Below are 13365 nucleotides of genomic sequence, written 5' to 3'. Positions count from 1 at the left end.
TATATATATATATATATATTAAATTCTTTTCAGTGTTGATATGACTCGTTTAGACAATATTAATTTATAAAATTCTTTAAATTTAATTAAATTAAAACTCAATTTAATATATTAAGTTCAATAATTATGATGGTAAATAATATTAATATTTTTAAACAATAAATCTTTTAAATTAGGATTCAAACTTCTCGAAAAAGTTAAATTTTCACGAGATACCTTATGTCTTCATTAATAATTAATTAAGAGCTCATTTGCTTTTATATTTTAAAAATCTTAATTTTTTTATTATATATATATATATTTTTTTTTCATATCATTTTTAAAAATAAATTTATTAATTTTATTTTTTAAATAAAAACCATTTAAAAAAATAAGCGCTACAAAGTACAAACGGTATATAAAAAACCCTGTCCCTCACCCACATTTACGGTACTTACGCCCTTACATCGATCCTTCCTCGCTGGACCCCTCTTAACTCTCATTGGCTCTTGCCTCCCACTCTCCTTAAAAGCGCGTGACACGACCCTCCCTTTAAAATCCCGATTCCTTCCCTCCTTTACAAATCCCTCCCCCTCTCTCACTCTCGCAGACCAAAGGATTCCCCTCTTCCTTCCCGTTTCTCTTCTCTCTATCAAAATTCCCCATCTCGTCCGATTCGATTCAACTCACCGAGTCATGAAACCAGTTCAACCACCACCACCACAACCCCTTCCCTCCACCAATAGTCACACCAACAACAGGAGACCGCGTCGCTTCCCTGACCTAAAACTACCTCTCCCTCAACGTAACCCTCGGCTAGCCGTACCCCTCCCTCTTCCACCCAACTCCGGCGTCTCAAACTCCTCATCCTCCTCCTCAGCTCTTGCTCAACTCAGTTTCTCTGAACTCGATCGAATCAACCGAATCGGACGCGGCAGCGGAGGCACCGTCTACAAAGTCGTCCACCGTCCAACGAGCCGCCTCTACGCTCTGAAAGTCATCTACGGCAACCACGAAGACTCCGTACGGAACTCGATCTGCCGTGAGATCGAGATCCTTCGCGACGTTAACCACCCTAACGTCGTTAAATGCCACGACATGTTCGATCACAACGGTGAGATCCAGGTCCTTCTAGAGTTCATGGACGGCGGTTCGTTAGAAGGGACCCACATAAACCAGGAGGGATATCTATCCGACGTGGCACGGCAGATATTAAACGGCATCGCATACTTGCATAAAAGGAAAATTGTGCACAGAGATATTAAGCCCAGTAATCTCTTAATTAACTCTAAAAACAATGTTAAGATAGCTGATTTTGGGGTTAGTAGAATATTAGCACAGACAATGGATCCTTGCAATAGCTCAGTGGGCACAATTGCTTACATGAGCCCAGAAAGGATAAATACTGATTTGAATAAAGGAATGTATGATGGGTATGCAGGGGATATATGGAGTTTAGGGGTTAGCATTTTGGAGTTCTATTTAGGGAGGTTTCCATTTGGGGTAGGGAGACAAGGTGACTGGGCAAGCTTAATGTGTGCAATTTGCATGTCACAGCCACCGGAAGCACCGGCTACTGCGTCCAGGGAGTTTAGGGATTTTATTGCTTGTTGTTTGCAGAGGGAGCCGGCGAGGAGGTTTACTGCCAATCAGTTGCTGCAGCATCCGTTTATTGTGAGAAGAGCTGGAGAGGGTAGTGGTGGTAATGGTACTCACAGTTTGATGTTGCCTCCTCCACCTAGGCCAATTCTTTAGTGGGTAGTTGCTGTAGTTTTTGAATTGAATTGTTGTGGGTTGTTGTTGTTGTTGTTTATGATATTAATGTGAATTTCTTTGTTTTTTTTTTGGAGGGGGGTGGGGGGGTTTGTAAGTTTTGATATTTTGGGTTCGGATTTTTTACTTTAGGTGGAAATGAGAAAATGTCACAGCATCTTTAGTTCTGATTAAATTAGATTAAGATGCTTATGATGATATCATGATGATGACAAGGATAACATTTTTTTTTTGTTGCTGGTATTATTTTGTTACAGTTTTTGGCAAGTTTTGATATGATAAGTTGGATTTTGATTTGTAGAGGGAAAATGAGAATATGGGGTTTTTTACGTTTATGAGATTTAATCAAATCATAATAGCAATTCAATGTTTTTTGAGTGAGAGGTTATTCTTGAGTTTTAATAGACTTGGAAAATATTGGAGTTTGGAGATTTGGTTATGGAAAAGGGTTGGATTTTTGTCAGTGCTGAGTTTTTTCCCATTTCTGGTTTACAGTTTTAGGTGGATGTATTTATGTTTAAGATTCATTCTGAAGCTGCTAGATACTCAAACTGTATGAGTACATGACATTAGGTTTTTGTTTCTGCTTTTGTAGTATTAGTGCACGAATCTCTCTCTCTATTTAACACCATTATCTTTATAGATATCACACTGCAATTTCAATATCCTTTTCCTTTTGTACCTTGGTGTTTGTGTTGGCATGGTTGGTTATGAATCCAGCATGGAAACCCAGAATCTTTGTGTATTGTGTTTGACAGCAATCTGTCTAAATGAAACTACTGAAGCATGATCTGAATGTGGAAGAAGCATTAAGCTAATAATGAAGAAGTAAAGCAGAACATGTTTGTTATGGCCGTACTAGGGTACCGTGTGTTTTGTCCTTTGCGATTCCCCCTGTGAGTATCAATCTTGTGATTTTACCCTTCTTTCCCCTTTCTGCTAATACAACTCTCCAAAATCTTGTTCAGGTATGAAAGTTTACATGATCACTCATTCTATGATGCATTTAATTATGGGTAATTTTGTTAGATTAGTGTCATTATTTTGGAAACCAGCATTCAAAAATTCATTATTTCCTGTAATGAAGTTGTAGGGAGGTGTTTTATAATTAGTTGGCAGTGTTTAATTGGCAACTAATCCAATCTAATTGATTCATGATCTAGCTTTCTGTAAATGGTCACAAGACACCTTTTCGTTTCCCCGGTTACCCAAATGGTTCGATCCATCTCTTAATATTTGTTGTGTTTGAAATTTTTCTTTCTTTGGATATGACTGGACAATTTTGCTGTGTTTTTGGATGTGGGGCTAAGGGTTATGCTATGATGAGCTGTAAGTATTATGTTGCTGCAAATCATAACTCATTAATAATTCATCATGCATAAAGGGGTCGGAGATATTATGGTTACCTTTTCAACGTTATCCCGGAGGACCACTGCAGGCCACAGTCACACTTGGGGGGTGGGGAGGTGTTGGGAGCGGCGGCCTGCTGGTTACTGCGTAGTCTTTTTGCATGTCATATGAATCTACTCTACAGAATGTCACTTTGCACATAGAGAAGCATCAAAATTATCATAACTTTGGGGTCACTTGTGCGAGTATGAATCTGTCGATCCAACACGGGTGGTTTTTGGTGTCTGAATCTGTGAATTGAAGCGTAGAGATGGTTTTGTTATTTTTTTTTTTGCTTGAGAATATATTAAAAAAATATTTTTTTTATATTTTTATATTTATTATTGATATTAACATATTAAAACTATAAAAAAACATTAAAAGAATAATATATAATTAAATCGCAAAAACAAACTCGGTGGATATTTTTCAATGAAAAGGAGTAAATTGCGTATATTCTCTGGGCTTTTCGGATCCCTGTTTACAAATTGTAAGGTTCAGCAAGGTTGCTCGTGTATGGATGGGTTGTGTTGCTTTCCTGGGATTTTTCTTTTATCATACAAGTGTCCAACGCATTTAGATCAGTATGATTTGTATTGAAAGTGGAAATGCTTTTAGCTCTCCATTCTCATTCTTTACACACACACACACGCACACACACAAAGACACAACAATCACATAAAAGCAGATCCTATATTCTTTGTAAGGTTAAATCTACTCTTTGCTATTTCATAGCATTCTATGAAGAGATAATGGACCCTTTTTAGATCATGTCATTCGATATTTAATCCTATATTCTTTGTAGAAAAGAAAGCTTAGTCGATAATCCCAAATCATCTAAAAATGCAATAAAGCCAGTTCAAAATAAGAAAGTCACATCTATCTAAAAGCTCATGGGCTGAAGGGTAGCTACATCATTTGAGAAGGCTGTAGGCCTAGGAAGCAGGAACCATTACGGTGGAGCTATTGGATTCGATTGAAGGGCCTGGACCACCTTTGACGGTTGATGCGGTTAATGTTGTTTTGATATTTTTTTAATAATTCTTTTTAGAGTTAACTTGAGGTTTATGTATATTTTTAAAACGGCAAAGGGCAAGCAAATGGAAAGAAGAAAGGTAAATAATTCAGCCTGGCTAAACCTTAAACTCTTAGCATTTTACATTTATTTTCAGGGTGAATTAGCAGATGGAAAGCAAGTGGCTATCGAGAGATTGCTAAAGGAACTCAAGAATGAAGTTATCTTAATAATTGCCAAACTGCGACATAGAAATCTTGCGAGGCTGTTGGGTTGTTGCCTTGAAGAGAATGAAAAACTACCAGCGCATGAACACATTGCCAGCAGAAAGATCTGGACCGTTCTCCACTCATAAGCCGGTCCATCTTTGAATTCCTCGCGTGCAGGCATGGAGTTTATGGATCCACTCTTGTTAAAAACGTGTCGTTAGTGAAGTTCTCAAGTGCGTACACATTGCTTTATTATGTATCCACGAAGATGAAATGACAGGCCAATCAAATCCATCGTAGCTGCTACGAGAGCAAATGATACAGCATGACACTGCACAAACTAAAACAGCCTGCATTTTCCGTGGGAAGAATGGATCAAACACAGGTTCCAGCTGGTTCCAATTGTTCCGTCAATTTCTAACCTTTTACCTTTGCAATACCTGGTCATTCCTCTTGCTCCATTGAGTTCTTGTTTTGAAGAACGGTGTGAGTCATAGGTTTTGATACGGTTTTGCAGGAGATTTTTCTTTGAAAAAATATTTTTTTTCAGATTATTTAATTTTTTCATGTTTTTTTTTTCAATTAATTTTGTTATAGCCATGGTTGTAATAATTCAATGATTTTGCTCTTTTTTAATTATTGTTGTTGTTATTGTTGTGCAGTGTCATGCTCTCACTTGCCAGCCATTAACCAAAGATCTTCTCGGACATAAATCTCAAAAAATCTAGACAGGCACTAGGGTCAATGTCTGGCCCGTCCAATCCACGTTACCCAATCGTGTTACCATTTCACTGCTGCTAAAAATTCATAGCAAAGAAACAAGTTTGGGTAACCTCATATCAGTTCCCAATTTATAAATCTGTCGACGCTATTTATAAATACTTTCTCAATTACATACTGGACTTATGTTTTTATCAATTGAGATCCAATCTATAGAAAACTTTAGGCATTTTGGTTGATGGAAGGACCAAGTTAGGGATTTGTGGATACATTGGGTACCCAATTGAGTGAAAAGATTATAAATTTGGGGACCAATTCTTGATCATCCCGAGAAAATTTTTAAAACAAGAAGTGACAGGCGCTACTTCTAGGAAACTTCCTCATGCCGGCCACTAAGAACCCAATCATCAAATCATCTTCAAGTTCCCATCTTTACAGGCACCCAAAGTCATAATAGTACTAATCAAGATTCAAGCCAAACGAGAAGCAAGAGAGATTCAAAGACAGGTTTTTAACATCAAACAACAGCAACAACAACAAGGAAGCAGCAGCAGCAGCAGCAGCAGAAGCAGAAGAAGAAACAACATAAGACTTAACTAAACTAAACTTATCCCATGTAAGTATCCGGGTCCCACGAAAGAGTCTTCTGTCTTGTCTTGTTTCTATCTAACTTCCCATTGCAACAACAAGTGGAGATCTACAGGCCCTCTTGATAGATTTCATAAAAAAAAAAAAATATATCCATCACGCATTGGTAATTAACTTCCTCCCTCGCCCCCCTTTTTGTTTGATTACAGTTAGTCTTTCATTTCGTGTTTGGTTGGACTGCTTGTAGACTTGACGATCTAATTTCTCATTTTCTGAATTGACTTTTTTTAAAGCTGGAGCCTTTACCAGTACAAAGTTTGAAAAGTTGCAACTTTTAACAAAAATATTGGAACTTTGGGATGTTGTCTCATATATATTGCTGTGAATGAGAAAGTATCTTTCTGGGTTTTTGCATGCCAGTAGAAGTTAGAAACCAATCCCTTTTTGTTCATTTCAATCCTTAGTTAATAGGTTTTGATGGGCTTCAGTTTGATCTTGTAAGCCTTTGATCATTAGTTGTTTGTTTTCTGCAGATGATGCCCATGGAGGAGAAAGTAGAAGTTGAATCTGATGAGGAGATCCCTTTCAGTGCATCAGCAACAGGAAAGAAAGTGCACCCTTTTGATTCTGAGGGAAATAGTATTGCCTCACATGTTGATATGTCCAAGTCATGGATTTTAAAGAGAATACAAATGGGTCCTCTTAGAAGTATATACATTGTTCTAATTAAAGCCAAGATTAATATGCTGCTTCCTTTTGGTCCCTTAGCAATACTGCTTCACTATCTTACTGGAAAGCATGTGAGTGTTATCGTGCTTGGTTCCAAAGCAGTGTAGTGTTTTATCATTGATTATTGGAGAATTGTGAAATGCTTGAAACAATTGCACTACCATGTTTTACATTGAATTTTGCCTGAGATTTTGCAAATGTGTTTGATGGTAATGTATTCTGATTTATAGGGATTGGTCTTCTTGCTCAGCATGCTGGGTATCACGCCTCTGGCTGAGCGTTTGGGTTATGTAACCGAGTAAGTGTCCCATGTGAGATCAACTGTAGTGTTGGATTAATTTTCTGCTTCTTTTATCGCTTGGTTTAACGCCAATACATGACATCATTTCCCCAATCATTGTATCGCAGGCAGCTTGCTTTCTACACGGGACCAACAGGTAAATCTAATACTGGATGTATTGTTTGGTTTTCAGCGAGAGTTGAATATTCACTGAGAAAATTCTAAATAATGTTTCTTATTCGTTTCATTTGACCTCTTATTGCTATTTCCTATGTGGGATATGCAGTTGGTGGACTTTTAAATGCAACATTCGGGAATGCAACAGAGATGATAATATCAATCTATGCATTGAAAAGTGGGATGATAAGGGTTGTTCAACAATCTTTGTTGGGCTCCATCTTGTCAAATATGCTCTTGGTTCTTGGATGTGCTTTCTTCTCTGGTGGCATTGCCAATCACCAGAAGGTTCAGGTTTTCAACAAGGTAGACTACCATAATCTTATAGAATTATTGTTTCGGACGTGGGATGAAGTGTGGACCTTTCTTTTTTTCTTTGTCTTATTTAATGTTCATGCCACCTGGTGAGTCACAGTGGGATTACTGTTGAAACAGGCAGCTGCTCTTGTGAATTCTGGATTGTTGTTGATGGCTGTGATGGGGATAATGTTTCCTGCTGTACTTCACTTCACACACACAGAGGTTCATTTTGGCAAGTCAGAGTTGGCCCTTTCAAGATTTAGCAGCTGTATAATGCTTATAGCTTATGGAAGCTACCTTTTCTTTCAACTTAAAAGTCAGCCTAATCTCTACAGCCCTGTTGACGAGGTTGGCTTATTCTTTATTTCACACGACTTGCTTTATAAGTTTCTTAATGGGCTAGCTTTCTAATTTTTTTATGTTTCTTGTTAAAAGAATGAACAGGTAAGCATAGATTGCTATCATTTCTTTGCATGTTAACTGTGTGTATATAATCTATTGACATTCATATTCCAAAGAAGCAATTTCTAAAGATTTCAATGGTACGTAGAAAAAGCACGCTCGCACATGCATATAACCACTGTAGCAGTCCGTAATGTTTTCCAATTTCATTGCACTATCATGTTTTGTTTATGAACAAAGTTGAAATTTTACGATCATGCTATTGAGTAGTGTCTTTGTGGGTTATGATAGATGCATAACTGCCAGCTCATTCTACTTCAGTAGTTTTCCTTTAAGGGTGTTTTGTTCTTTAATGGTTAAGGTCTTTTTCCCCATAAAATGTCTGTTGATGTATGATGAACAAAGAATGTCATAGCATAAAGAATAAAATTCCATATCTTCCAGACATATTTAAGCTTAAACCTGCGATGCATCTAGTAATTGAATTCATCAGTATGCTTTATTGTTACAGGGAGGAGTAAATGATCTAGAAGATTCTGGTGATGAAGAGGCACCTGAAATAACTCAATGGGAAACAATTGGCTGGCTTGCAATTTTGACTTTATGGATTTCTATACTGTCGGGGTACCTTGTCGATGCCATACAGGTAAAACATTCATTTCAATCAAATTTTTACCTTTTCACTTGTGTTTCTTTGATGGCTATACCTTTCAAATCCCATTAGCCTTGCAAAACTCTAATTAATGAAGGAAACAAGTTAAATCTACTCTGATAGAGGATGTCTATATGAATTCAAATTAGCAGCGCTATATGTTGGTCTTGCTATCTGGAGGAGTATCTTGTTCTATTGTTTTTATCTTTACTCTTCTATTGTTTTCTAGCTGGCCCTACTCGAATCCTGTGTTGCTTTTGCTTAAGCTTTCCTTGCACATGATCAAACCAAAGTCCTGTTTTCTTTTTCTAGTATTGTGGGAATCTTAGGAAACATTTATATTCTTCATTCAAGCAAATGCTCCAAATTGAAGTTTTCCCCTTTCTTAAGAGTAGTGGATCCAGGGTAGCAAACTAATTCTGTATCTTTTGCTTATTCCATTCAAGCAAATGCTCCAAACATTTATATCTTTTGCTTATTTGCACTTGGTTGATGGCATTGGTGCTTTCTTTTCAGGGAGCATCTGACTCATTGAACATGCCTGTGGCTTTTATCAGTGTCATTCTGCTTCCAATTGTTGGAAATGCTGCTGAGCATGCAAGTGCAATCATGTTCGCTATGAAGGATAAGCTTGTTAGTTCTATGATGATTCTTATGCTGCTAGTGTTACATTTATTGTACAGAAGATATTCATGCTGACAATACCACCACCTGTTTTCAAATATGTTGTACTCCCAACACATAACATAATCTCCTTTATGTGCTTGATTGACTCAAATTTTGTGTAGGACATCACAATTGGAGTTGCAATTGGATCGTCTACACAGATTTCAATGTTTGTGGTAGGTTATGAAAGTTGTGCTGGATATCCATTGTCTAATCATGACCAACCTTGATTTATTTCTCCGGGAAATTTTCTTTCTGGTCACATTCAATAGTCAGATGGCTTAAGGTAATATTTATAGGTTGACATCAGCTGACTAATGACTTTTGTTTTGTTGATACCTGTAGATTCCCTTCTGCGTTGTTGTTGGATGGTGTATGGGACAACCAATGGACTTGAATTTTCAACTCTTTGAAACTGCTACGCTTTTCATCTCTGTGCTAGTGGTGGCATTTATGTTGCAGGTTCATGACTTGTCTTTTTAGCGGACTTGGATACTTCTGTGTCATATTTTCTTAGGTTTTCCAGTATCTGTAGTGCCAAATTGCTGATGCTATTTACATTAAACTACCTGTTTCTCTGAAGCAAATTTTCCTTGATACACCATACCATCCTTTTGTGTTAACAACTTCATATGCTAATTGGATTGATTTTTTTTCCTTTTCTTTGTGTGATTGCTTCTAGATGCTTATTGTAAGTCTTCATTATTTTTTTGCTTATATCCAGGAAGGAACTTCAAACTATTTCAAGGGTTTCATGCTTATTCTATGCTACCTCATAGTCGCAGCAAGTTTCTTTGTACATGTTGACCTTGATAAGGGTAAGTTGCTTAAACTTTGGATATTGTTCAGAAGATTTTGAGAAATTGTGTTTGAAATTGGTAGTTTTTCCTGATATTATATGAAGTCTTTTTTTTTTCAAAATGGCATAATTTATAATTTGCTGGTTTGGTTCTTGGTACAGACGATAACTAGAGATCCATTGATCCGGATGGCATTGGTTTTGAGCAAAATATTGCCCAGAAAGCTTGCGGCTGCTCAATACAAATACCTCCTGCGTTACCTCCTGCATGAAGCTGGAAAGTTCCTAGGCTTTCACATATCCTGTTAGCAATCAAGGAGAACTGGGCGTTAGATTTTGTTTTTGCCATTCCCATTCTGTGGCAACTACATCCCACATTTCTGCACGGAATTTGGGAATCCTGTTAGCCAATCTTGAGTTTATTTTTTTTCTCTGTTTTGATGTTATTTTTCTTAGTTGGGGTATGCTTTCTCCACAGCAGAGAGCAATATATAGATGGTGGAACCGTTGTAACCTTTTCTGCCTTCACCTCTATGACAAAAACTGTAATATAGTGGTTTTGATCCTTGTTAATGGATATTCTGAGATTCATTTCTGGCTGTTCTTTAATCTGATAAGCGCTTCTACATTCATTATCCTGTCTTTTTTCTTCAGATTTTGGATAAAAACAACAGAGCTGTAGAAGCTTTGTTCACTCTTGCTTGATGCCAGTTGATATTAGCCGCCAAATGCCTGTTCCTGCTCGCTGATATCCATCTATAATTGTAAAATAAAATTTCTAATTGGATGTTAACAGGTTTCCGTATGCTCGAACTATTCTAAAAAGAAAAAAACAATAGGCAGCCCTAGCATCTCTTTGAATTTTTTCGTGCAAAATGGCAAGGAACATAAGACGAGTGGCATCAAGTTCCATTTCCTCTTAAGGTTTCTTCACTTGCTCTTTCCTCCAGTATACGTGTTGGTTCTTCCACTCCCAGTAACCATAAAGTATTCTCCCTGCTTGTAGGTGTGATAGCTATATTAGAAAAAAAAAATTATATAAATCAGCAGGAAACAATATGCGTTCAAAGATGTAGTGATAAGGTAAAAAAAAAACACACTTGTCGTAGTTTTTGGCTGATATATGTGCATTGACTTGGGGACTGTTTATCACATTTTATTCCACAGGCATTAGACAAGTCATGCCATTTATGAGGCTAGGCTATAACACTAAAATTAGCGAGAAGATTCATAATGCTGCAGTTGTTCTCAATAATGGAGATTCAAAAGCATGGCTCGCCAGTGCCATCGCCAAGGACCAGCCATTTTGGAAAAAGCATGTCAACTATGATTTCGTGTTTGTCCGAGCCTGCAGGTTTTTATCCTTTATGTTCATAATATATTAATTTCCTCGTTGTTTGTTAATAAGAAAAAAACAACTGTGCATGTGAGCATATTAGAGATTCATTTATGCAGGTTTGAAATAATTTTGTTCTGGTATAGCCTTAGGAACACGAATGAAAATTCATTTTGTGTTGGTTCTCAGTAGGATAGGAAGGTTTTGGCTGGCTTGAGGGCAATGGGCAGGAGGGGTATTTTACCTATCATTCATGGTCGTGCAAGCAGAAAGTGAAGCAAACACAAATTAAATAGGCATGTCATTTTGATTTCTGAAACTAGGATTGGAAATCATATCTCGGACTGTTAAAATTAGATAGTAATAAGAACCATGCAAAATTTCATAATTTCACATAATCCTTTGTCGCTTGTGAAGGAGGCTTTGAGAGTTTGTGCAGGTTGATTAAGTTAGCATCCGCGCATTGATCAATCCTGAACCCGAAGGAGCTCCTATAGAATTTGACATGAACTGTCGTGGATAATGATTCATTTTGTATGATGATGATGAATTTGATGTCCAAAAAAAAGTAGAAATTGGATTTGCATCTGGCATCTGATGATTAACATATGCAGTTATGTTTCCTACGGCAAAATCTGGTAAAATATTGCTAGGTCTCCGATAGGGAGGCGGATTTCACCACTGAGAAAGTGGTCCTGTTACAGGAAGTGATTGAAGTAGAGGATCGGCATCCATCCCAGCTTGCAAGAGTTTCCCTTTCTGAGGCGGAAACTTTCCCTGAGCATGATAATCAACAGCTGCATTGCCCCTGACATTCTCAATATTGTTCACTCCTGAAGAGACTAAGCCAGTGAATTTCGACCCATTGTGTTATTCTTGAACAAAAGGTAGGTTCAATAACCCATATTGCTCGATCCTACCGTGTTCTTGTTTGGGAAATCAGGAGTCGCCGCGGCATCAAAGGAGCCCACAGAAGATGAACAATGTGACAGGTGATGATTGTATGCTTCAGAATTGGATTTCGATTCGCCAAGGTTTGCTTTCGGATGCATGTTTAAGATGGGGCTTTCAGGTTAGACTTGAGCAAGAATCTGATAGGGTGATCTAAGACATTGACTTGTAAATCAATTTCTGCAACTAATCTCTTGCTCCATCTCTTTCTTTGTAAGCATTTGCTAAAAGATTGAGCAAATGCTGCACAGTATCCTCGTGCTTTCCTAGAGTTACATAACTACACAGAGCACTCATTTGCTAAAAGATGACACCAATTCATGCAAAATATAACAACCAGTAGAGATCATAAAACAAACAAATCATTGAAGAGACTCACCTCATAACCATACAGAGCACTCATTTCCTCCATAATGATGAAGGATTCCCTTCTCAAAATTTGTAACTCGAAAAGATTTTGTGAAGAGATTTGATGGGTTTTGTAGTAAAAGGTAGGATGTCAAACCCTTCAAAAAACCATTCATCTTCCATCACTTCCATGAATATCTTAAGATGAATTTGTTTATTGTTACCATATAAGCGTGTGAGAAATGTAAAAAACACTCAAATAGAATAGAGTTAGGAAATTTAATGCCCCATTAATTCATTAATTTGTTTTCGTTGCTCCTAGCTTCTTACAATGTTTATATTATGGATAGTGGACTAACTTAAGATTTTTTTTAAAATATAAAAAATAAAACCAAGAAAATAACTAATAAAAACCTAATCTTTCTAGATATTGACCTGGAAAATAATAAATTTTCTCATCCTACAAGAACTCTTATCTATTCTTACAAAACAATGGTTTTTTAGATAACAACAAATGATCCTAGTCTTTTTCTTTCCTTAATAAGATTTAAGATTGACATTATTTCATAAAATTATAAATCACATTGAATATCAAAGAACTTATTATATGAAAATGGTATAAAACTATGATAATTTTTTTTTTGTACAACAAATTATTAACTTAAATGATTTTGACTTAGTGCACAGATATTGTGATGCAGAATGTTTTTTATTTAAAAGTATATGAGAATAATTTTTTAAAAGATTTTCTTTTATTTATAAAATCAGCATATTAAAATTATAAAAAACACAAAAAATTTATCAATTTAATATTTTAAAAACATAATACCAACCATATATGATGCCTTTTTTGTTTTTTTTTTTGTTAGCGGTGAAACAAATACAATAACATGTTTGGTAACAAAGAAAACAACGTTTTATATTGTGGGACCTAATAAAAAATTAAGTTTGAAACATGGTTTTTATATTTTTTAATTGAGTTTCGTAAAAATTCTTTTAGCCCTGTTTATTTTTGCATTTCAAAAACGCTTATGAACAAAATAAATTTTTTA

At 36.4% G+C, this 13365-nt stretch overlaps 2 protein-coding genes across 5 annotated transcripts; both read left to right on the top strand.

The window, feature by feature from the left end:
* The first annotated feature begins 538 nt into the window (after window positions 1-538).
* Window positions 539-1988, top strand: LOC105141097 (mitogen-activated protein kinase kinase 5-like). The gene has a single exon (XM_011048202.1). It carries the CDS (start codon window positions 676-678, stop codon window positions 1732-1734), a length of 1059 nt encoding a protein of 352 aa, XP_011046504.1. The 5' UTR covers window positions 539-675; the 3' UTR covers window positions 1735-1988.
* A 3461-nt stretch (window positions 1989-5449) lies between these two features.
* Window positions 5450-10310, top strand: LOC105141096 (vacuolar cation/proton exchanger 3-like). 4 transcript variants are annotated; one of them, XM_011048200.1, is made up of 12 exons: window positions 5450-5701; window positions 6207-6473; window positions 6633-6700; window positions 6811-6839; window positions 6969-7165; window positions 7295-7507; window positions 8073-8207; window positions 8730-8846; window positions 9002-9055; window positions 9225-9341; window positions 9604-9697; window positions 9841-10310. In XM_011048200.1, the coding sequence occupies exons 2-12, from the start codon at window positions 6207-6209 to the stop codon at window positions 9849-9851; spliced, it is 1302 nt and encodes a 433-aa protein (XP_011046502.1). In that variant the 5' UTR covers window positions 5450-5701; the 3' UTR covers window positions 9852-10310. The 4 variants fall into 4 exon arrangements, with proteins under 4 accessions (XP_011046502.1, XP_011046503.1, XP_011046501.1 ...); XM_011048201.1 differs by lacking the exon at window positions 5450-5701 and adding an exon at window positions 5763-5839; XM_011048199.1 differs by lacking the exon at window positions 5450-5701 and adding an exon at window positions 5870-6098 and having other exon boundaries at window positions 9604-9686; window positions 9836-10310.
* Window positions 10311-13365: the final 3055 nt, after the last annotated feature.

Source organism: Populus euphratica, unplaced genomic scaffold (genome assembly GCF_000495115.2).
Source record: "Populus euphratica unplaced genomic scaffold, PopEup_1.0 scaffold250.1, whole genome shotgun sequence".
Classification (NCBI taxonomy): Eukaryota; Viridiplantae; Streptophyta; class Magnoliopsida; order Malpighiales; family Salicaceae; genus Populus; species Populus euphratica.
The sequence above is the reverse complement of the archived record's forward strand: the minus strand, read 5'-3'. Positions and strand labels throughout refer to the sequence as shown.